Genomic DNA, 25,433 nt, shown 5'->3' with positions numbered 1-25,433 from the left:
TCTGAGTTATTAGAAAAAGTGTGAGGGCTGCAAATCGCCAAATTTGCATAATTAATTCAAAATGGCGGACTTCCTGTTGGGTTTAGGGCATGGCTCCAAGAGGATTTTTTGTGCGCCTGGACATGATATACATGTGTATGAAGTTTCATTCATGTACGTGAAACACAGCGGTGGGGCTCCAGTTTAGGGGGCGCTAGCGAGCCATTTGGGCGCGCCCTTGCCCGAGCCCATTAAAATACTTAAATTTTCACCAGGTGTGACGCATGTGCAAAGTTTCATGAGTTTTTGAATATGATAAAGCCCCCAAAAAGCCAATTCATTTGCCTGAATAATAATAATAAAAAAAAAAAAATAATAATAATAAACGAAGCAATTACAATAGGGCCTTCGCACAGTTCGTGCTCGGGCCCTAATAAAAAAAATAATAAACGAAGCAATTACAATAGGGCCTTCGCACAGTTCGTGCTCGGGCCCTAATTAAAGCCGCAAGCGGCGTTTTACGGCCCTCGCTGCGTGCGCGACCGCCAAACCCAGCGCGAGCCGCAAGTGAGCCCCCGCGAACCCCCAGCGAGCCACCTACGAGCTCCGCAAATCTCCAGCCAGCCACCTGCGAGCCCCGCCAACCCCACTGCATGCCGCCTGAGAGCCGCTGCTCCTGCAACCTGCGACCTGCCTTCCCTGCGAACAACGTGCCCTGCAAACAGCCTGCAACCCACCTGCGAGCCACCTGAGATCCCCCTTCAAGCTGTCAGAGAGCCAACTGTTCTGCCAAATGTAATCCCCACTGGCAAAAGATGAAAATCTTGGCAAGGATGGACATGATAACACCGTTGAATCTATCTATTTGACTGTGGCGAAGTTTTCTACCTTTTTTCATGCATTTCAGAAAACCTAAATGTGATTCCCACTATCTAATGCTTTTGTTCCATCTGTAGGGGGCACTAGTGCACTTGTTGCTCTGAATCCACAAATCTAAATGAAGTCTTGTACAGTACATAAGGGAAAGGAAAATGCAAGCAAAGTGCAGAAAGAGTGCGTGAGTGATTGCGCAATACGTGTGAGAAGGTTGTGGTTTCTCCATAATGATGTCATCTTGACATTGGGGTGGTGGTCACGGCTGCAGCGTGCAAAATAGGGCATAGGTCTGATTGACTTTTCTGATCAGGAGTATCTGAAGAACATGTAAAAAAATTTTCATGCATTTCAAAGAAACCAATGCGGTGGACCTCCATACAAAATTTCAGTTTCTTCTGTAGGGGGCGCTATTGCAGCAATCGCCATTGTTTCTCCACGTATGGATTCAGTGTAGGTGTGTTCATAAATTATTCTATTTTGGGGCAGATCGGGCAAAGCACGTGCGATTGATGGCAGGAAAGAGGACGGGAATGTTTGGTCAAACGAACGCCAAATTCAGGGGCCTCATGTGACAAGCCCGTTGAATTGAATACGAAGCCTTCGATAACTTTGGATGCCCTATGTCTCTAGATGATGCAGAGGCATTTTGGTGTTAGCGCGTCAAATGCCCTAGGAGAAGTTCGAGCAAATATGAGGTGTCCAACAGTGCAAAATTGGCAAAAACAGAATTTCAAGCCAAGCTAGCGGATTTCCTGTGGGAATGTGGGCATGGGTGTCATTGACTTTTTTGATCGTGCTGGGGTAAAGAATGTTTGTCTCGAATTGCATGCATGTCTGAGAAAGTAAATTGTTGGCTCCCCATATAAACGCAACGCACATTTGCGGTGTGGTGGCGCGTGTGGCGTGCAAAATTGGGCATAGGTCTGATTGCCTTTTCTGACCAGGAGGATCTGAGGATTGTGTACAAAAATTTTCATGCATACCAGAGAAAGTAATTTTGTGGACCCCCATACAAATTTTCATTTTGTTCTGTAGGGGGCGCTATGGCATCAATCGACGTGGTTTCTGCACTTATGGATTCAGTGTAGGTGTGTTCATAAATGATTCCATTTTGGGGCAGATCGGGCAAAGCATGTGCGATTGATGGCAGGAAAGAGGACCGGAATTATTGGTCAAACGAAGGCCAACTTCAGGGGCCTAGTGTGACAAGACAATTGAAATGAATACGAAGCCTTCGATAACTTTAGATGCCCTATGTCTCTAAATGATGCTGAGCCATTTTGGTGTTTGTGGGTGAAATGCTGTAGGAGGAGTTCGCGCAAATACAAGGTGAGCGAAATTGCTGACTCGGCAAAAGCCAAATTTCAAGTGAACCTGGTGGATTTCCTGTGGGTCATGCAGGGGTGCCTCAAGAGGATTTTTTGTTTGTCCTGACATGATCTATGTGTGACGAGAATTTCATGAATCTAGGGCAAACTTGAATTTGGCCTCTCCCATAGGGGCCCGAAAAATGAAATTTCCAGGGGGCGCAGTGTAGCCGTGTTTTTGAGTTAGTTTGTGGCGACATTAAAATACGTAATTTTTCGCCAGACCTGACCACCATGCAAAAAATGGTGACTTTTCGCGCATGTTCAGGGGGTCAAATTTAGGTTCAAAGAGAGAGAAAGTATAATAATAATAATAAAGAAAAATAATAATTAAAGCCGCAAGCGGCGTTTTACGGCCCTCGCTGCCTGCGCGACCGCCAAACCCAGCGAGAGCCACCAGTGAGCCCCCGCGAACCCCCAGCGAGCCACCTACGAGCTCCGCAAATCTCCAGCCAGCCACCTGCGAGCCCCGCAAACCCCACTGCATGCCGCCTGAGAGCCGCTGCTCCTGCAACCTGCGACCTGCCTTCCCTGCGAACAACCTGCCCTGCAAACAGCCTGCAACCCACCTGCGAGCCACCTGAGATCCCCCTTCAAGCTGTCAGAGAGCCACCTGTTCTGCCAAATGTAATCCCCACTGGCAAAAGATGAAAATCTTGGCAAGGACGGACATGATAACACTGTTGAATCTATCTATTTGACTGTCGCGAAGTTGTCTACCTTTTTTCATGCATTTCAGAAAACCTAAATGTGATTCCCACCATCTAATGCTTTTGTTCCATCTGTAGGGGGCACTAGTGCACGTGTTGCTCTGAATCCACAAATCTAAATTAAGTCTTGTCCAGTACATAAGGGAAAGGAAATGGCAAGCAAAGTGCAGAAAGAGTGCGTGAGTGATTGCTGCAATACGTGTGACAAGGTTGTGGTTTCTCCATAGTGACGTCATGTTGACATTGGGGTGGTGGTCACGGCTGCAGCGTGCAAAAAAGGGCATAGGTCTGATTGACCTTTCTGATCAGGAGTATCTGAAGAACATGTAAAAAAATTTTCATGCATTTCAAAGAAAGTAATGCGGTGGACCTCCATACAAAATTTCAGTTTCTTCTGTAGGGGGCGCTATTGCAGCAATCGCCATTGTTTCTCCACTTATGGATTCAGTGTAGGTGTGTTCATAAATGATTCCATTTTGGGGCAGATCGGGCAAAGCACGTGCGATTGATGGCAGGAAAGAGGACAGAAATTTTTGGTCAAACGAACGCCAAATTCAGGGGCCTCGTGTGACAAGCCCGTTGAATTGAATACGAAGCCTTCGATAACTTTGGATGCCCCATGTCTCTAGATAATGCTGAGCCATTTTGGGTTTAGTGGGTCAAATGCCCTAGGAGAAGTTCGCGCAAATACGAGGTGTCCAACAGTGCAAAATTGGCAAAAACAGAATTCAAGCCAAGCTAGCGGATTTCCTGTGGGAATGTGGACATGGGTGTCATTGACTTTTTTGATCGTGCTGGGGTAAAGAATGTTTGTCTCGAATTGCATGCATGTCTGAGAAAGTAAATTGTTGGCTCCCCATATAAACGCAACGCACATTTGCGGTGTGGTGGCGCGTGTGGCGTGCAAAATTGGGCATAGGTCTGATTGCCTTTTCTGACCAGGAGGATCTGAGGATTGTGTACAAAAATTTTCATGCATACCAGAGAAACTAATTTTGTGGACCCCCATACAAATTTTCATTTTGTTCTGTAGGGGGCGCTATGGCATCAATCGACGTGGTTTCTGCACTTATGGATTCAGTGTAGGTGTGTTCATAAATGATTCCATTTTGGGGCAGATCGGGCAAAGCATGTGCGATTGATGGCAGGAAAGAGGACCGGAATTATTGGTCAAACGAAGGCCAACTTCAGGGGCCTAGTGTGACAAGACAATTGAAATGAATACGAAGCCTTCGATAACTTTAGATGCCCTATGTCTCTAAATGATGCTGAGCCATGTTGGTGTTTGTGGGTCAAATGCTGTAGGAGAAGTTCGCGCAAATAGAAGGTGAGCGAAATTGCTGACTCGGCAAAAGCCAAATTTCAAGTGAACCTGGTGGATTTCCTGTGGGTCATGCAGGGGTGCCTCAAGAGGATTTTTTGTTTGTCCTGACATGATCTATGTGTGACGAGAATTTCATGAATCTAGGGCAAACTTGAATTTGGCCTCTCCCATAGGGGCCCGAAAAATGAAATTTCCAGGGGGCGCAGTGTAGCCGTGTTTTTGAGGTAGTTTGTGGCGACATTAAAATACGTAATTTTTCGCCAGACCTGACCACCATGCAAAAAATGGTGACTTTTCGCGCATGTTCAGGGGGTCAAAATTGGGTTCAAAGAGAGAGAAAGTATAATAATAATTAAAGCCGCAAGCGGCGTTTTACGGCCCTCGCTGCGTGCGCGACCGCCAAACCCAGCGCGAGCCGCAAGTGAGCCCCCGCGAACCCCCAGCGAGCCACCTACGAGCTCCGCAAATCTCCAGCCAGCCACCTGCGAGCCCCGCAAACCCCACTGCATGCCGCCTGAGAGCCGCTGCTCCTGCAACCTGCGACCTGCCTTCCCTGCGAACAACCTGCCCTGCAAACAGCCTGCAACCCACCTGCGAGCCACCTGAGATCCCCCTTCAAGCTGTCAGAGAGCCAACTGTTCTGCCAAATGTAATCCCCACTGGCAAAAGATGAAAATCTTGGCAAGGATGGACATGATAACACCGTTGAATCTATGTATTTGACTGTGGCGAAGTTTTCTACCTTTTTTCATGCATTTCAGAAAACCTAAATGTGATTCCCACTATCTAATGCTTTTGTTCCATCTGTAGGGGGCACTAGTGCACTTGTTGCTCTGAATCCACAAATCTAAATGAAGTCTTGTACAGTACATAAGGGAAAGGAAAATGCAAGCAAAGTGCAGAAAGAGTGCGTGAGTGATTGCGCAATACGTGTGAGAAGGTTGCTGGTTTCTCCATAATGATGTCATCTTGACATTGGGGTGGTGGTCACGGCTGCAGCGTGCAAAATAGGGCATAGGTCTGATTGACTTTTCTGATCAGGAGTATCTGACGAACATGTAAAAAAATTTTCATGCATTTCAAAGAAACCAATGCGGTGGACCTCCATACAAAATTTCAGTTTCTTCTGCAGGGGGCGCTATTGCAGCAATCGCCATTGTTTCTCCACGTATGGATTCAGTGTAGGTGTGTTCATAAATTATTCTATTTTGGGGCAGATCGGGCAAAGCACGTGCGATTGATGGCAGGAAAGAGGACGGGAATGTTTGGTCAAACGAACGCCAAAGGCAGGGGCCTCATGTGACAAGCCCGTTGAATTGAATACGAAGCCTTCGATAACTTTGGATGCCCTATGTCTCTAGATGATGCAGAGGCATTTTGGTGTTAGCGCGTCAAATGCCCTAGGAGAAGTTCGAGCAAATATGAGGTGTCCAACAGTGCAAAATTGGCAAAAACAGAATTTCAAGCCAAGCTAGCGGATTTCCTGTGGGAATGTGGGCATGGGTCTCATTGACTTTTTTGATCGTGCTGGGGTACAGAATGTTTGTCTCGAATTGCATGCATGTATGAGAAAGTAAATTGTTGGCTCCCCATATAAACGCAACGCACATTTGCGGTGTGGTGGCGCCTGTGGCGTGCAAAATTGGGCATAGGTCTGATTGCCTTTTCTGACCAGGAGGATCAGAAGATTGTGTAAAAAAATTTTCATGCATACCAGAGAAACTAATTTTGTGGACCCCCATACAAATTTTCATTTTGTTCTGTAGGGGGCGCTATGGCATCAATCGACGTGGTTTCTGCACTTATGGATTCAGTGTAGGTGTGTTCATAAATGATTCCATTTTGGGGCAGATCGGGCAAAGCATGTGCGATTGATGGCAGGAAAGAAGACCGGAATTTTTGGTCAAACGAAGGCCAACTTCAGGGGCCTAGTGTGACAAGACCATGGAATTGAATACGAAGCCTTCGATAACTTTAGATGCCCTATGTCTCTAAATGATGCTGAGCCGTTTTGGTGTTTGTGGGTCAAATGCTGTAGGAGAAGTTCGCGCAAATACAAGGTGAGCGAAATTGCTGACTCGGCGAAAGCCAAATTTCAAGTCAACCTGGTGGATTTCCTGTGGGTCATGGAGGGGTGCCTCAAGAGGATTTATTGTTTGTCCAGACATGCTCTATGTGTGACGAGAATTTCATGACTCTAGGGCAAACTTGAATTTGGCCTCTCCCATAAGGGCACCGAAAAATGAAATTTCCAGGGGGCGCTGTGGAGCCGTGTTTTGGAGTTAGTTTGTGGCGACATTAAAATACGTAATTTTTCGCCAGACCTGACCACCATGCAAAAAATGGTGACTTTTCGTGCACATTCAGGGGGTCAAATTTGGGTTCAAAGAGAGAGAAAGTATAATAATAATTAAAGCCGCAAGCGGCGTTTTACGGCCCTCGCTGCCTGCGCGACCGCCAAACCCAGCGCGAGCCGCAAGTGAGCCCCCGCGAACCCCCAGCGAGCCACCTACGAGCTCCGCAAATCTCCAGCCAGCCACCTGCGAGCCCCGCAAACCCCACTGCATGCCGCCTGAGAGCCGCTGCTCCTGCAACCTGCGACCTGCCTTCCCTGCGAACAACCTGCCCTGCAAACAGCCTGCAACCCACCTGCGAGCCACCTGAGATCCCCCTTCAAGCTGTCAGAGAGCCACGTGTTCTGCCAAATGTAGTCCCCACTGGCAAAAGATGAAAATCTTGGCAAGGATGGACATGATAACACTGTTGAATCTATCTATTTGACTGTCGCGAAGTTGTCTACCTTTTTTCATGCATTTCAGAAAACCTAAATGTGATTCCCACCATCTAATGCTTTTGTTCCATCTGTAGGGGGCACTAGTGCACTTGTTGCTCTGAATCCACAAATCTAAATTAAGTCTTGTCCAGTACATAAGGGAAAGGAAATGGCAAGCAAAGTGCAGAAAGAGTGCGTGAGTGATTGCGCAATACGTGTGACAAGGTTGTGGTTTCTCCATAGTGACGTCATGTTGACATTGGGGTGGTGGTCACGGCTGCAGCGTGCAAAAAAGGGCATAGGTCTGATTGACTTTTCTGATCAGGAGTATCTGAAGAACATGTAAAAAAATTTTCATGCATTTCAAAGAAAGTAATGCGGTGGACCTCCATACAAAATTGCAGTTTCTTCTGTAGGGGGCGCTATTGCAGCAATCGCCATTGTTTCTCCACTTATGGATTCAGTGTAGGTGTGTTCATAAATGATTCCATTTTGGGGCAGATCGGGCAAAGCACGAGCGATTGATGGCAGGAAAGAGGACAGAAATTTTTGGTCAAACGAATGCCAAATTCAGGGGCCTCGTGTGACAAGCCCGTTGAATTGAATACGAAGCCTTCGATAACTTTGGATGCCCCATGTCTCTAGATAATGCTGAGCCATTTTGGGTTTAGTGGGTGAAATGCCCTAGGAGAAGTTCGCGCAAATACGAGGTGTCCAACAGTGCAAAATTGGCAAAAACAGAATTTCAAGCCAAGCTAGCGGATTTCCTGTGGGAATGTGGACATGGGTGTCATTGACTTTTTTGATCGTGCTGGGGTAAAGAATGTTTGTCTCGTATTGCATGCATGTCTGAGAAAGTAAATTGTTGGCTCCCCATATAAACGCAACGCACATTTGCGGTGTGGTGGCGCGTGTGGCGTGCAAAATTGGGCATAGGTCTGATTGCCTTTTCTGACCAGGAGGATCTGAGGATTGTGTACAAAAATTTTCATGCATACCAGAGAAACTAATTTTGTGGACCCCCATACAAATTTTCATTTTGTTCTGTAGGGGGCGCTATGGCATCAATCGACGTGGTTTCTGCACTTATGGATTCAGTGTAGGTGTGTTCATAAATGATTCCATTTAGGGGCAGATCGGGCAAAGCATGTGCGATTGATGGCAGGAAAGAGGACCGGAATTATTGGTCAAACGAAGGCCAACTTCAGGGGCCTAGTGTGACAAGACAATTGAAATGAATACGAAGCCTTCGATAACTTTAGATGCCCTATGTCTCTAAATGATGCTGAGCCATTTTGGTGTTTGTGGGTCAAATGCTGTAGGAGAAGTTCGCGCAAATACAAGGTGAGCGAAATTGCTGACTCGGCAAAAGCCAAATTTCAAGTGAACCTGGTGGATTTCCTGTGGGTCATGCAGGGGTGCCTCAAGAGGATTTTTTGTTTGTCCTGACATGATCTATGTGTGACGAGAATTTCATGAATCTAGGGCAAACTTGAATTTGGCCTCTCCCATAGGGGCCCGAAAAATGAAATTTCCAGGGGGCGCAGTGTAGCCGTGTTTTTGAGTTAGTTTGTGGCGACATTAAAATACGTAATTTTTCGCCAGACCTGACCACCATGCAAAAAATGGTGACTTTTCGCGCATGTTCAGGGGGTCAAAATTGGGTTCAAAGAGAGAGAAAGTATAATAATAATAATAATAATAATAATAATAATAAAGAATAATGGAGAATTCGAGCAAAAACAATTAGGCGTTTTCCCAGTCACCCCGACGCATACCTTTTCGGAAACGTCTCGACCTGACCCACGTCCCTATGAGGTCGGGGGTCACTGGCGACCGCGTCCCATGCGACCGTGGGGATTTTAACGCATTTTGGGGTATGTGGCATAGTGAATCCAATAGGCTCCTCGCCGAGACTTCGTCGGCTCGGGCCTAATAATAATAATAATAATAAAGAATAATGGAGAATTCGAGCAAAAACAATTAGGCGTTTTCCCAGTCACCCCGACGCATACCTTTTCGGAAACGTCTCGTCCTGACCCACGTCCCTATGAGGTCAGGGGTCACTGGCGACCGCGTCCCATGCGACCGTGGGGATTTTAACGCATTTTGGGGTATGTGGCATAGTGAATCCAATAGGCTCCTCGCCGAGACTTCGTCGGCTCGGGCCTAATAATAAACGAAGCAATTACAATAGGGCCTTCGCACAGTTCGTGCTCGGGCCCCAAATATTATAAAGCACATGTCAGAACTCAATAACATGCAGCTGTACATTTATAGCTAGGCTCAGCTGAGGTCACAACTTCCACAACTAGAGCAGCTGCAGGTGCAGGAGATGGTTGAGATTTTAACTGGAAAAAGAACGGTCCAGAGCCAGCTGGCAGCGGCAGGTGACAGCCACTGGACTGCTCCACACCCACTTTGTTTTGTATCATACAGAAACCCTGCTGGGACAGCTGGGGACAGATGCACACACACACAAATACACTCTCTGTTTCTCTGTTTGTGGACAGAGGCTTCCTGAAATGAGCCAAAACACATCATTTGATCTGGCTGTTAGTTGCCATTTTCTGTAACCTGCCAAAGCTGACAACAAGCATTCCCCACAAAACTGTAAAGCATTGACTCGATTTTGTAGTCTTCATGTGTCAGTGTTAGTTATGTCTTTTGGTTACTTCCTGTTGAATTTTGAAGGTTAGCATCCTCATTTATCTTTTTCTCATTTTCCTGCTTTTCTGCCTTTCTCTCTGTGATTGTCTGTCCCTCCTGATTAGTTCCCACGTGTGTCTCACCACCCATCACTCCTGTGTGTGTATAAATAGTCCTATCTCCCTGCTTGCCTTTGTCAGTTTGCACTCTGGATGTGGCCAATAAAGGCTTGTTTTTCCCATTCATTCTGCCCCCAGTTAAAGTAATATGTTCTTCAGCTCCTTTAACTGGCAGGTTGCTGATATCCAGTTGTCTGAGCCCTCATGCTTAGCTCAAGTGTCCGAACAGCTATGTATTTAGCTCATCAATAAGTAAGGCTCAAAGGCTCAACGGCAGGCAAATCACATGAGCCAAGTTTGGACAGAGACCTGTGCCATATCCAGTCCTTCAGTGACACACTGAACTTGACATTAAAAAGTGAAAAATGAATGATCTGGTTGATATTGTGATTTTTTTCCATGCCACAGTGTTTTGGATTTATGACAAAACTGGCTTAAAATGCATGAATCAGAATGAAATAAGTATATTCAAATAGAATATGAATTTTATAATTTTTTCCAGATTATGTGATTAATTTTCTTTTCATTATAGAAAAAACCTTCTGAACAATACTGCAATCTAAAAAAAATCAACCAAAGGTTAATATTGATTTGATAGATTACCAGACTGATATGTGGCTGTGGTTCTTCACCTGTGTTCTTTAAAACCATCAAGCTGCTTTAGAATAACTTACTCTGAGCCAGTTTAAAAAGGCTTCTTTGTAATGACGTTTACTGTCTAAAGACATCCAAATAAAAGTAAATGAGTAACATGAAAGCATTTTTCCCTACATCTACGATATGATGGGCCAACAAAAGGAGAATGACTCTGTAGTTGACTGGGATTTCGTGGTTTTATATAGCTGTGAGTGTAATTTAAAGTGTTTGGAGGTAAAGGGTGGTGAAGACTGATAAAACCTTCCATCCGTGGTAAAGAGTGAATCTAAATAGATTTATCCCCCACCTTGTCCACTGAGCTGCAGCCTCCTTCTCTTCATCTTTTAAATCTCCTCCATCTTCCTCGACACTCAGCTGTGCGATCCAGTGTTTGTGTCATTGGCTTTACGCATTAGAGCCACACAGCGCTCATGAAAAATTGCCAGTGCAGTCCAGCCACACAGAAATCGTTTCTTTTTTTTTTTTTTTTTTTTTATAGTTTAAGCTGTTTAAAGAAAATGTCTAGCTATACTTGTGTGTTCTTTTTATAATATCTGCTCTGCTCTTATGCCCTGATCAGGACAGTTCAGCTGCGACCAAAGATATACTTGATGATTTTTGCTGTTTTCTGTCTGTGTTAAGATCTACAATAGACGGTTTAAATAAGCATCTTTTTAAACTATTAAAAAATGTATTTTGCTATAGAGAAGTTTGATCCTTTCTAATAAAATGTAACCTGATCAGGGACATTCAGAACACAAAACCTATAGTTTCAGATGTTTTGTGAAAAACAGAATAGAATAGAATAGAATAGAATAGAATGTCCATTAATCACAAAGTTATTTACAACTTCTGGACTCATGCTTAACAGAGCGGTGCAGTTCTAGTTCCATGGTAACCAAGTTCCCATGGTGTTGTCAAGGAAACCCGATCATTTGGTTGCGTTATGTTAGGAATTTGTTTTGTGCTGAATTTCTGCAGGAGCTCCTGCGACACCACAAACACGTACAGACTCACAAACAAACACAAGGTGTGCCTGTGCAAACTTTAATGTTTGTATGTCCAAACAAAACGTTTGAACATTTGAAAGAAAACAAGTAAAAACCCCTAAAATAGGATGCGGCTCATTTGCATATTAAAAGCAATCGCAGTTCACATCTGGATGCCCAACCTTTATTTTCATTTCACTGAAAATGTGAAAAGTGTGAGTCATGACTTCTGCTGCACATGCCCAGTCACTAATTCAGTATTACTGGTCATTAATCAGATTGCTCTGATTTATCATTTATTTATATGCCACTTTAAATTAACCGTGAAAATCCCTGAAATGTATCAGAATAAACTTGGAGCGGAAAAAAAAGAGCAAGAGCATCATGAAAAAAAAACCCCACAACTGTGACATACATAAGCAGTTACCTGTCTTGTGTCACACTGGAGCTACTTGCGTGCTGGAAAAGTGCTCTTTTCACACCACTCTGGACAGCAGACAGTTACTCGGAATGACTTTAAAAAAAACTGTGTCCATTTCAGCCACTTTAGATGTTGCAAATAAAATGCTGTCTTTAGCTTGTAAGCTACCTGTGCAGGTTTGCTTTTTAACTGTGCTTTAATTCTTCCTTGAGGACATGATTATATTCTCGTGCAAAGAACTGCCTTCTGTAAAACACTTGGAGGTATAGATGTGAGCGGTTTCTGATGAACTGGCTACAAAATGCTACATTGCATGACCTGATCTGCAGTGGTTTCACTTCTGTGCCCAAGTTGGGGAAAAATTTGGACTGAAAATGACAACACTGGGCCTTTAACCTGATAGCTGCATTACTCATACTTTGACCCAGATGTATACGCATGCTATCACTGTGGAATTCTTTGTTTGGGGCGGCCTGCGGTGTAGTATATAGTCCTCACTCTCTGTTATCTGAGGCTGGTGTGGATTAACAGTAATGTTTTAGTGTGTCTAAAACATAATCGTGTCAGTGTGTGGCTTTTCATCCCTGCGTGCAGATATGTTTCGGGTGGGTCCCTACTGTATGAGCGAGTGTCTGTCAGTGATAAATAAGGGATTGCACTTTCCACTCCTCTCTTCTCTCTGTTCGGCTATTCTTAGTCACTGCTAAGGGTTTAAAGTTACAAAGACCTCGCTCTCCCTCTTACTCTCTCATTTCTTACACTTCTTCGCGTCACTGAGCCTCTCCCGCTTTCAAAACTGCAGCGCATCAGTGGGTGCTTGTTCAGCTCGTGTGTGTTTTAAGGTGAGAATAAAGACTATGTAAGAATGTGATCTGGGGGCTGCTGCAGCATATTTATACAGACACCGCTCTGCTGAGTATTGCAGATGCATTATTGGAAATGCATCTATTATTATCATAATAGCATTATTGACACACTCTGGATAGGGCACCCGATAAGCCCAATGAAGATCATGACGTTACTTGCCAAGGACAGGGGTTGACAAAATGCAAGGTAGGGGACCCCCTGTGGTCCTTGACAGGGTTCCACGAGGTTTCTGGATAAAATAAGAGCTGAGTGGTTTATCATTTACTTATATAGTCAGAAGAACTGAGGATTAAGGTTGCTGACCATGACCTGTAACATCCTCAGTTAGCATCTGGCTGAGGATCGCAAAAGCCTGTGTTTACAGTGCAACATATTTAATATAGGATATAATAATGATAGAACAGTACTCAGGCACACCTTTATTTTGGATGATTAAATGGCAAAGGCGAGCTTTTTACAATGAAAAAGCATTCATGTAAGAGATTGTGACATAAAAAATGGCAGCACCAGATAACTTGTTAACAAAGGAGAGTGCAAATAGGATGCAATAAAGACGGACAAAGAAAGACAAGCCAAAAGGCTCACTGTCCTCTCTGCCCTCTCTCCTGTTTTTTTTTTTTTTTACTGACAGTGCCATCTCACCCAGGGGTGTGCAGTGGTGTGTATGAGTGAGTGGGTGTATGTAAGTCACAGGAGCCATGTCAGACCCCAGGGACATTGACGAGGATGCCATCCTCAGAGGCCTCAGCGCTGAGGAGCTGGATCAGCTGGAGTATGAGCTGCAGGAGATGGACCCTGAGGTACGGATGAACATATAATCTGTCCTAAAACCCTCTCAATGGCAAGCTTATGATCACGTTCTCCAGTGCCACAGGGCTTTAATAGATACAGCTGATGCCTGCAAGCTTTTGTGCTCAAAATCTACCTGAAATCAGCTTGTTAACTATCAGGCATACAGAAAACAGGAGGGAGTGAGACTTCTAACACAAGAACAGCTTTTATTTTAACCAATGATTGAATTTTTTACTAGTAAATCTATTACCAGCAGGAGAGCAAAGGTAAAAGATTAAGTCAGTAAAATAATAGTGTTGCCATATCAAACATTACCCAGTTAAAGAGCTAAAAAAAATATGCTTCTACAATGCAGCAAGTGCACAGACACTTAAAACAGAATATCTACAAATTACATTACGTTTTAATTGCACAGCATCAGATTTGAATGAGATCTTTTGTGAAATAAGAGCTTTTTTATGGGGTCTCTTGATTTTCACCTTAGATGGAAAAGGAAAAAAAAAAGCGTACATCTGTAGAAAGTGTTCATTTGAAGCACCTACAGTGCAGGATAAAACAAGGAGACAAGATTAAAGCTTGAAGCCAACATTTCGTAGTACTCTTAGTAAGATTTTACCTTATCCAGGTTAAAGTAATTAAGAAAATTATTTCCAAATTTCTGCCCGTCTTTTGTCATGTGTAAAACTCGTCATGCGAGTTTCTACTCGTTTAGTCTTATTTCCCCATCAACAAAATGTGACCTAATGTTCTCCCAGAATGCCATGCTGCCAGCTGGCTTTCGGCAACGAGACCAGACAAAGAAGAGCCCGACGGGGCCCTTTGACCGTGACGCCCTGATGAAGCACCTGGAGAAGCAGGCCCTGGAGCACGAGGACAGGGAGGACCTGGTGCCCTTCACTGGTGAAAAGAAAGGTGGGAAAACAGATTCTCTGTCTGAGGATTTATGAAGGTGTCCTGCTACAAAATATGCAGCTAGTCATTTAATTTTGTTTCAGTGTCTCCTCTTCTTTTTCCACATATTCTTCTGCCATGCCTTATGCTAATACAACAACACTGTATCATACCATATAAGGCATGTAGAGAGAACATGTTTTTTTGTTTTTGTAAACACCACTTATTAACACCACCAATTATTTTATATACTGGATATAGATTTGAATCTCCATGGACTTTTTTTTTCTCTGCTTGCTCCTTATGATAGCTGGATATTTCAGTCCATGATGCAACATTGCACAGCAGCCCAGACTCTTAGTTTCAGGTCTGTTTGTGGGTTTTGCAGCTCACTGATATTTGGGGCCATCTCTGTTATATTCCCAGAGGCTGTCATGTTTAGACCTACACTGGGAAATGACTCGGCTAAGAATTTGTATTGTAGTTGTGAATTTGCAATAAATGGAAACCAGTGATGCAAAAAGCTGATGTTCGGCGTGGTTTGGGGATTGAAACTGTGAAGATGAATGAGCACAAAGAAAGGGGTGAAAGTACGCTGTGCAGCACTGAGTGGAAAACTGAGTTTATTACAGCTCTATCTGTTTTGGGAAACAAGATACAAACAAAGCTTTTATGAGAAGAGAAATAAATTCATGACTTGATACATTAGATAACTTCATTAAAATATTTTTTTAAAATGAGAAACTTAGGTTGCAGACTAGAGTAATGATACACAAACATCAGATATTTTTCTGCCTTTGTGTCCTTATTTATCTTTTTTTTCTGTCTGTCTCCAGGAAAGCCTTTTGTGGCCAAGAAAGCACCAGAGGTCCCCATACACGAGCAGGTAATCCTGGAACCAGAGCTAGAAGAGGCCTTAAAAAATGCCACTGATGCAGAGATGTGCGATATTGCAGGTAAGATTTACTGTTACTACTAAGAGTAATAATGGCAATGGCAGCACTATACGTTCATACATACTATTCTTTTACAAGTGCAACAGTGTGAACAGTTCATGACAGTTTTTATCAGGCTGCAGATATTTCAAAACACTCTACTGAGTCTGTATTTCTAACAATCCACCAGTTATTCACAGGAGCCTATAAATACTTGGTGGGCGAAAGGAGACAACAACTATTATTCTGACCACAAGAGCTTAGAACAAAACATACCAACATAAGATCACTTTCCATCCATCCTCTTCTGTTCAGGGTTGTGGGGGGTTGGAGCCTATTTCAGCTGTTGAAGGTTGCCAGGGCTCACACAGAGACAGACAACCATTTACACTCATACCTATGACCAATTTAGAATCGCCAATTAATCCAACATGTATGGCTTTGGACTGCTACTTGGTCTCCTCTGGGAGGAAATCACAGCACTCAGGGAGAACATGAACATGAGATACGACGTAAAGAAAAAAAAAAAAAAAAAAAAAAAAAAAAAAAAAAAAATATATATATATATATATATATATATATATATATATATATATATAGTGCCGCTTCTTGTAGCGATATTATGCGCTTTACGTAACGAAAACACTAGATGGCGCTTCCGTGACCACAGCTTTCATTCAATATATTCAGACTTTCATTCCATATATTCAGACTTTCATTCAATATATTCAGACTCTCATTTTAATATATATATATATATATAATATTTCCTAAATGGCATTCCATAATATATATATATATATATATATATATATGAAATACAGGACACAAGATTTGGAACAAGAGACTGAGACCATAAACATGTTAGGAAAGTGTTTACTGAGGTCACAGAGAAGAAAGCTGAAGGGTAGTTTTCACATAGACTTCTACGTACCCAGACATTTTTTTGAAACCAGAGGCACTGCCCTCTGCTGGACATTCGAAAGAATGCAGCTTTAAGGCACTTTCATATCGACTTTGCTATTTAAACCTGAAAGCTATTGTACAGTTCAAAAATTAAGAAAAAAAAAAAAAAGAAAAAACTGGTTAAAACGTAAGTACGAGGCAAGAGGGGACGAAATGGGTAAAAATAAGTGCTGCATATAAAGATTAGCAACGGTTCTGTTCTAGTGACTCACCGACTCACCTATGACATACCAAAGTGTCTGTAATTACATCTTTTTTTTTTTCCACCCGTGATGCCATCTATTGTTTTCATGCAGGATTCCACCAGTAGGTGCTTATTAACCAACAATGACATGCACAGCATACTGCGACCTCTGTTTTCATCACAGCGGCTCTGACCCACATAGTTCTATTATACAAACCCATTCTCTTTCTGCTGCTAGCTTTATATTGTTTCCCTCAACACTGAGACAGCTAGGTTAATGACATGGCCAAACATGTGATGGGGTCCAATTCCCCACGCTCAGCAACACAAAAATAAATAGGCCTGGCCCCAGGCCACCGAAGGAAGGGTGGAGTGGATGTGGGGATGGTGGGGGCAAAGATACTGTATCTGTTTAAAACACACTGTGTTGGCAGATAAAGCTTCAGTTTTCCAGGTTTCCTGAAGCTTGAAAAGTGAGCCTGAAGCTCACTTATGAAACTTTTACTACACACCAATTTAATATGGAGAAATCAAAATCTGCTGCCCCTGCGACCCGGCCCCGGATAAGCGGAAGAAAATGGATGGAATTCAAAATCCTTACAAGCCCTCCTCAATGATTTACATTTGCTCATCAGTGATTGGACGAGGCCTGAATGGGACAGAGGGTTTGCAAATGCATGAATAATGCTCTGATCCAACTGAAAACCTTAGATTTTATAAGGTACTCTATACACCATGAAGACTAAATGGTGGATGGTGTTTTAAACAAAGTCAAATTGAATCATAAAACATGTTTTATTGAGTGTGAACCCCTGAACAGCCGGTTACACTCTCATGTGCCAAACAGGCAGGCAAGCATCCGGAAAGGCAAAGCAGGGGAACATGTTTGTGCAGCACCATGAGTCTGTCAGAGAGACCGCCGTTTTAACCTTGGATAGAGTCCAGCGGAGGATTAAACCTCAGTTAGCCTCTGTCAGCCTATTGTTTGGGCTTTTTGGCAAACAGACTAAAGGGAATGAATAGCCTGGCTGGCATGTCCAACAAGTCACTTAAGAATTTTGATTTATTCAAGATAATAGCAGCATTTATCTCAGTGAAATTGACCTTATCTTAATGTATCTCAATTTATCTTATTTTAAATAACTGCAACATTAAACCTTTAGGCTGCCATTAGTGCATTTCTTCCACTGTGGGTTATTTTCATGTCCAAACCAGATGACATGGGAGTCTAATACGCACGCACGCACACACGCACGCACACACACACACACACACACAGTATCCCCAGCTCTGAGCAGTAAGCCTCCTTTTCCTCACAAGGACCTTCCCATGGGTGCCCCCACTGGGTGAGAAGGCTGGTGGGAAGGTGCAGTGAAGGGAGGTGTTGCTGTCACAGCAGTTGGCTTGTCAGAGGCTTTGGAACCGGCAGGTTTCAACAAGCGCCAGATAAAAAAAAAAGAACAAACATCAAGTCTGCCTCCTCCTGGTCATAAATGGCAACAACAAATGAAACGGAGGCTGCTTCAGTTCCTTTTCTGTGAAAGAGTTGTAGAAGGTATTCACTTTAATAACTAATTTGTTTACGATATAAATGCACATCTTTTATATAGGTGTCTTATATTTTTTATTTCCAGTTCTGGGTCCTCTTTGCTAAATTTCAGCTGTAAATACCATTTTGACATTACTACAGTAATATGATCGTATATGATCAGCTCATGTTGCTATACATTTGAACTCAGCAGCATATCATGTAAAAGTAGTAGAATTTCTTTTAATCAAAATTTAGAATAAGTTTACTGTAAATACTGAAAATTTTTACATAATGTGTAGTTGAAACACTGACATTTAAAATGTATCCAACAGTCTAACAGTAAAAACAATTATTGTGTATAATGTAAACGGGTTTGCTTGGAGTGAGGAGTCCACAGAGAATGGTTGTCCAGCTCTGTGGGTTTTTTTGGCTTTAAAGAACTGACTTTATGCAAGATGATCAGAAACATAGCTTCAACTTGATGCAAACTTAATGATACAAAGATATTGTTACTTTTATTTGAGAAACGTAGTACTACTTCCACTTCTGCTAATTATTTGCTATTGATGAAGTATTTTTAGGAACAGTTTGGCCTGGCAAATACTGCAGAGTATTCTCCTCTTCTAAATGTGTGTGATCTTTTAACGCTGTCTCAATGTCAGCTAGAAATAACACTAAGAATCTTAGAGGCCCACAGTTTGACCCTGAAACGTGTGCATTCTGCAGGGTATCATTACATCCTTGGGGACCCCTGGAAACTGCAAGATTAGAGGTCCCCATTGAACTGACAACAGTATCCTTATCTCATCAAACAGACACACAGAGGACACACACACACACACACACACACACACACACACACACACACACACACACACGAGATGCGGTGACAACTAACTGTGGCTCGTTGGTTTTGTATTCCGATGGTATATCAGCACCAATAAAATAGGCTACATAAAAACAAGTATAACAGGAGTATAACCCACAACATGTGATCTTACTCAAATAACACAGAGATATTTTTATCTGAATGTATTCACAGTGATGGTTTTCTTGTATTTCCAGCTATCCTTGGAATGTACACGCTGATGAGTAACAAGCAGTACTATGATGCTCTGGGCACCACGGGCACGATCGCCAACACAGAGGGCATCAACAGTATGTCTGACATCATCAGTTTTCAGGACCGCAGATATTTTATGAGCTATCACTTATACCCATACAAAGAGAGGTTAAAATGAAATGCACCTAATGTCTTCTTTATTCTTTTCTTTTTTTAATCATAATTTGTAAAGTTTATGGCAAACATATTTCTTTTGGTGTGTTAAGACTTTGTGACTGTACTTTATCTTTTACTGTGTACTGTTTACCTTAGCTGCGATCACGTGTCTCCTTCAGGTGTTGTGAAGCCAGATCCCTTCAAGGTCTTCCCGGAAGAACCCCCAAACCCCACCAATGTGGAGGAAACCCTGGAGAGAATTCACAACAATGACAGCAGCCTGACTGAAGTCAACCTTAACAACATCAAGGTCAGCCGACTGGAACGAGAGAAGAGAAAATGACCACAGTGTATTACTTAAACAGTGGCTCATTTAAAAACAAACCAACAAAAAAAAAACAAAAACTCTTTCATTAAAGTGAACTTGAAGCTGGACTTTTCAGAGTACTATAAAATAGATTACTTTCCCATATGACAACAAATATGACACAATAGTTTCCACAATAGTTTCAGTGAATCAGCTTGTGTGATCTGCTATATTGATCGGTTAGGCTGTAAAACCTGGAGATCTGCAAACTTGTCAAGCATTCTTTGCTTGAGAACCAACAATTTTAAGATGACATCCCTTTATTATCCTTGCAGGACATTCCCATCCCAACACTAAAAGAGATCTTTGAGGCGATGAAGGGAAACTCTCACGTGGAGTTTCTGAGCATCGCTGCAACCCGTAGCAATGACCCTGTGGCCTATGTGAGTACATGACCCATTTTAAATATCAACTGCTTGCCAATGACATAATTTATTTGATATAAAAGAGGTTTAGAATCACTAACTCTTGATTGAGTGGATTAGATGATCTTTATTTCTAGCATAAACTGTCATCCTAAGGTACTGCTGCACCTCTACATCTCACCCCGTGTGAGTACTGTTTTGAATAAACTCATCAAACTTTAAGTGCAATTAAAGACGCCTTCCTTAGGTTCTGTAAAGTTCTCTTTTCTCTGTCACATGATCTTCAAATGCACTGTGGTGAACTGCAGAGTTTTAAAATATGTCGGCCACTCGACTATAAAAATATATTTTTAACTCCTGGTAAAAGTAGAGCTTCTAAATAAAGAATAAAGAAAAAAAAAGTAGTTTCAACATGTGTGTTTCCGTGTGTGTTACTAGGCATGTGCTGAGATGCTGCAGGAGAACACCAGCTTACAGAGTCTTAATATCGAGTCTAACTTCATCACTGCAGACGGCATGATGGCAATCATCAAAGCAATGGCTAATAATGCCACACTGATGGAGCTCAAGATTGACAACCAGGTCAGAAACAAATGAATTAAATGGACATGCTGTGCATTTTACAGCAGATAAAGTACCTGTATGACAAACAAGGAGTTACCACAAATACAGTACTGTTCTGTACTATTTTAAGCTACTTAACACTGACCTATTGAATGATTCAAGCACAAAAAAGGCACCTAACTCAAGGGATGAACCAGTGTTGTGTCTACACATAACAATTTAGCAAATAACAAATTTTAAAATATATCTTTAGGTACTTTGTTACTAGCAGCCTCTCACAAAAACAGAGCTTTGTGCATTTCTTTAGTTGATTCTGTAAAAAAGTGCAACGATAACATAGTTTCACAGGTATAAAATAGTATTTTTGCACAACGTGATTCAAAAAGAGCTGTTAGCTGAAGACTTGTCATATCTTTGCATGGTGTACAGTGTAACGGTTACACTGTAACCTTATAAAAAGCTGAGGGAACTGGACAAATGTCAGGCCTAAAACTAACTCCTTTTGGAGTGATTAATCCAAATTTGAAAGTTTTGGTTCAAATCCCCATTGAAGGAGGTCAGAAGAGAGGTACAACACAGAGTGTCTGCATCCATAAGAAAAGTACCATCAGACTTTGATGCACGATGCAGTACCATCTGGAAAGCATCTGATTGGCACTGACTTCGTTTTTCAGCATAACAATGATCCCAAACACACTGCCAATACAGTAAAAGCATACCTGGATAGAAAAAACACAATAAAACAGCATCAGATTGAGATCATCTTGACAGATAATGGAACAAAAAGCAGCAAGCATCAAAAAAAGAGCCTTCAAGAAGCCTGGAGAACTATTCCTAAAGACTATTCAAAGAAATTAAAAGAAAGTTAAGAGAGTTCAGAATCAGAAGGTTTTTATTGCCATATGGGTGAACAGGTTCACAGCATTAGGAAATTGCTGCGGTACTTCGTGCTTTCAGGTTGAGTTGAAGAGTAAAGGTGGTCACACCAACTATTGACATTCAAGCTCATTAGAATTGCACAAACTCAGTTTTTGCCTTATATGCATACATGTATTTCCATGCATGTTTGCACATTTCAGTAAATCACTGCACCTATTTTCCATTACCATACAAAAATATAACAAAAGGCATTTGAGGGTTGGCTGAAGACTTTTGCACAGTACTGTAAAAAACACGGAAAAAAACATGTTTTTTTTCTTACTGTATCTTTCAAATTTAACTACAATGGATCAAAGAACTCAATGCTTGCTTGAATAATCCTTTAATTTCTGATATAGAGGCAGAAGCTTGGAGACTCTGTTGAGATGGAGATCGCCTCCATGTTGGAGAACAACTCCAGTATCCTCAGGTTTGGCTACCACTTCACCCAGCAGGGTCCCCGAGCCAGAGCTGCCATGGCCATCACACGAAACAATGACATGAGTAAGCAATGATCCTGAATGCATGGTCAGACAGTCTGGAAATATTCATGGATAATACCAGGAACCATTTAAGGTGCTATGGGCGAGATTATTGAGTAACAGAATCTAAAATCAGCGTCTTCTCTCTTTCATGTAGTTCGTCAACAGAGATTAAGATGAAGACAACGAGAAGAGCAACTCACTGTGATGCAGCAGAGCCGAATGAATTCTCCCAAATTAATTCAGGGTCACTGTGTTTGGGGGGAGCCATATCTAACATCCATGTTCAACCATTTCAGGTCATTTACTGCAGCAAGATTTTTGTAGATTGACGAATTTATCATAAAGGCATGTATAGTCCACAAGCACAATCTGAAGTGTCTTTTTTGTGCTTTTTAGTTTATGCATCACCAACATCATCCCAAACAAGAGGTTAACTATTTTTCATTCACTCATTCAATGTGGTGCTAAATCAAATGTGGGAAAGGGGGGAGGAATCTGTAAATACTTTAAATAAAAATATATATTCAATTATTTTTTGTAAATGTTTGGCAAGTTTAATTCTTATTGCACACATTAATATTATGCTCAACAATATTGTTTTAAAACACCATATACTTTGGTGCATTTAAGGAGCTCATTAGCTGATTTTGCATGAAGTCAAAGTAAGTAACAGTACTCAGGGTTTGAAGAACTGATACTGGACATAACACTGTTTACAAAAATGAAAGTATATCTGCTGCCTTCATATACACTGCTTTGAAAAAGTATTGGCACCCTTAATGATTTCTTTTTTTTTTTGCATATTTGTCACATGGACATGTTTTAGATCATCAAACAAATTTTAATATTAGACAAAGATAATGTAAATAAATACAAAACACAGTTTTTACATAATGATTTCATTCATTAAAAAGCTATCCAAACCTACCTGCTATGTGAAAAAGTGATTGCCCCCATTGTTAAATTGCGATTTAATTAAGTTTTTTTGGAAGCTGAGTTCAATTTCCCTAGCCACACCGAGGCCTGATTACTGCCAGACCTGTTGAGTCAAGAAATCACTTAAATCGACTGTCTGACAAAGTAAAATAAGCTAAGAGATCTCAAAAAGCAACACATCATGCTGTGATCTTAAGAAACAGCTGAGAAACAAAGTCATTGGAAAGGGTTCTGGAAAACCATTTCTAAGGCTTTGGGACTCTAGTGAACGATGGTGAGAGCCACTATTGGCTGGAGAAAACTTGGAACAGTGGTGAACCTTCCCGTGAGTGGCCGGCCTACCAAAATTACTCCAAGAACGCATCAACAACTCATCCAGGAGGTCACAGAAGAACCCGGGACAACATCTAAAGACCTGCAGGCCTTACCTGCCTCAGTCAAGGTCAGTGTTCATGATTCAATAATAAGAAGAGACTGGGCAAAAATGGCATCCAAGATAAAAACCACTGCTGACCAAGAAGAACACAAAGGCTCATCTCACATTTGTCAAGAAACATCTTGATGATTCCCAAGACTCTTGGGAAAATATTCTGTGGACTGACGAGACAAAAGCAGAACTTTCTGAAAGGTTTGATTCCTGTTACATCTGATGTAAATCTAACACAGCATGTCATAAAAAGAGCATTATACCAACAGTCAAACATAGTGGTGGTCGTGTGATAGTGTGGGGCTGCTTCAGGAGCTGGATGACTTCTTTAACTGATGGAACCATGAATCCTCAAGAAACACAAAATCCTAAAGGAGACTATCCGACCATCAGTTTCACAGCACTGCACATAACATTAATGAGCATATTATCTGCATTTTCTGTGACAATATCACCCAAATTGACAAATGCTTCATTTAATGAATCACAGTCCTTCAGTCCCTTAAAGTCTTTCATGATCCTTTGACTTCCTGCAGGCACTTGAGTTATTTTTACATCCCACCTGACCCAATGCAAATGTGAAACATATCCTAGCCCACTGAGCTTGAGTTACCTTGTTCCAAATATAAGAACTAACTTTAAGAGGGTTGTACCCTAATGCACCCGCAGAAATGTATGAACAGAAACAGCTGCTAACCCCTGAGGATTTTCACAGCATTGCTCAGGTTCCTGCCTTCCACCTCTCCTTTCATTAATCCATTTCTTCAAAGTGTTCTCACTTAATGTCAAGTTTGATAAGACCACATATGATTTTTTAGATTTCTCAAAGGTCACATTTTAAAACTGCGCAAGCAGTGCACTGACATTTGGCTTCCTGTAATACTTTCATGTCAGTGTTGCCTTACCACAATCTATTCCGAGTTTCTCTTCCACTTCATCGTTCACCGTAAAACACAGATGTATTTTTGGACTATAATACTGTGAAAAATTCACTAACCATTATTTTTTGCATGCTTCTAATGTTTTTTAAACAGCAATACTAAAATGTCAGACTTGATATTAAAAATCATTGGTATTTAATCTGTGAATGTTATATACATATAATAGTGCCAAATCCCTACGGAGGGTTTTTAAGATGATGGTGGCGACACTCTTAACTCCAAACTAATGAAGTGAGCTTCTGAAATATTAACCATGTCATCAGAAACTAAACCATGTTAAGCCCCTCTGCACCCTTCCGCTGACCCTGATGTTATCCAATTTATACCCACTGTGCTGGGAGGAGCTTTGAACGAACACACAGATTAGCACCAATGTAGCCAATCTGCTGCTGATTTATAGGAAAGCTGGCTGAGAATCAGTCGTATCAGACAGAGCTGATTGAACCCAAATCGAAAGGACACGACAGACAAGAAAGGGTAATGAAAATTGCCACTCTGATTATGAAGCCCATGAAAAGCTCAGCTGAAAATTGTTTGCTGAGCTTTCAAAGCTGCTTCTTTCATTCTAGAGGAGCCATGAATAAGACATAAAGCTGGTTGGTGAGTAAGACACAAATAGTCATACACTATATTGCCAAAAGTATTCACTCACTCATACAAATCACTGAATTCAGGTGTTCCGATCACCTCCATGGCCACAGGTGTATAAAACCAAGCACCTGGGCATGCAGACTGCTTCTACAAATATTTCTGAAAGAATGGGTCGCTCTCAGCTCAGTGAATTCCAGCGTGGTGAGAGGATGCCACCTGTGCAACAAGTCCAGTCATGAAATTTCCTCACTATTAAATATTCCACAGTCAGCTGTTAGTGATATTATAACAAAGTGGAAGTGATTGGGAATGACAGCAACTCGGCCACAAAGTGGTAGGCCATGTAGGATGAAATGGGGTCAGTGGATGCTGAGGTCACAACTTTGTGCAATCACTGGAACCTCCAAACTTCATGTGGCCGCTGGACTCGAGAGCTGTGGAGACATGTTTTCTGGAGTGACAAATCACGCTAGGAATCTGATGGATGAGTCTGGGTTTGGAGGTTGCCAGGAGAACCTGACTGACCTGCGCAGAGTCCTGACCTCAACCCGACAAAACACCTTTGGGATGAATTAGAGCAGGGCTCTTCAACTCCAGGCCTCGAGAGCCCC

General features: G+C 42.1%; 1 protein-coding gene across 2 annotated transcripts in view; it reads left to right on the top strand.

Annotated features, from left to right (window-relative positions):
* The window catches only part of tmod4 (tropomodulin 4 (muscle)), a 36,238-nt gene extending 13,778 nt beyond the window's left edge, over positions 1–22,460 (top strand). Inside the window, exons 2-10 of one of the 2 annotated variants that reach the window (XM_030750063.1) lie at positions 13,342–13,510; positions 14,258–14,414; positions 15,230–15,349; positions 19,075–19,167; positions 19,408–19,538; positions 19,871–19,978; positions 20,399–20,542; positions 21,802–21,946; positions 22,082–22,460. In XM_030750063.1, the coding sequence (XP_030605923.1) occupies positions 13,409–13,510; positions 14,258–14,414; positions 15,230–15,349; positions 19,075–19,167; positions 19,408–19,538; positions 19,871–19,978; positions 20,399–20,542; positions 21,802–21,946; positions 22,082–22,104 (1,023 nt within the window). In that variant the 5' untranslated portion in view covers positions 13,342–13,408 and the 3' untranslated portion in view covers positions 22,105–22,460. Of the gene's footprint in view, positions 1–13,341; positions 13,511–14,257; positions 14,415–15,229; positions 15,350–19,074; positions 19,168–19,407; positions 19,539–19,870; positions 19,979–20,398; positions 20,543–21,801; positions 21,947–22,081 lie in introns of those variants that run through there. The other variant, XM_030750064.1, reaches the window with a different exon arrangement.
* Positions 22,461–25,433: the final 2,973 nt, after the last annotated feature.

This window comes from Archocentrus centrarchus, chromosome 16 (genome assembly GCF_007364275.1).
Source record: "Archocentrus centrarchus isolate MPI-CPG fArcCen1 chromosome 16, fArcCen1, whole genome shotgun sequence".
Lineage (NCBI taxonomy): Eukaryota > Metazoa > Chordata > Actinopteri > Cichliformes > Cichlidae > Archocentrus > Archocentrus centrarchus.
This window is presented reverse-complemented; position numbering and strand designations above follow the sequence as displayed.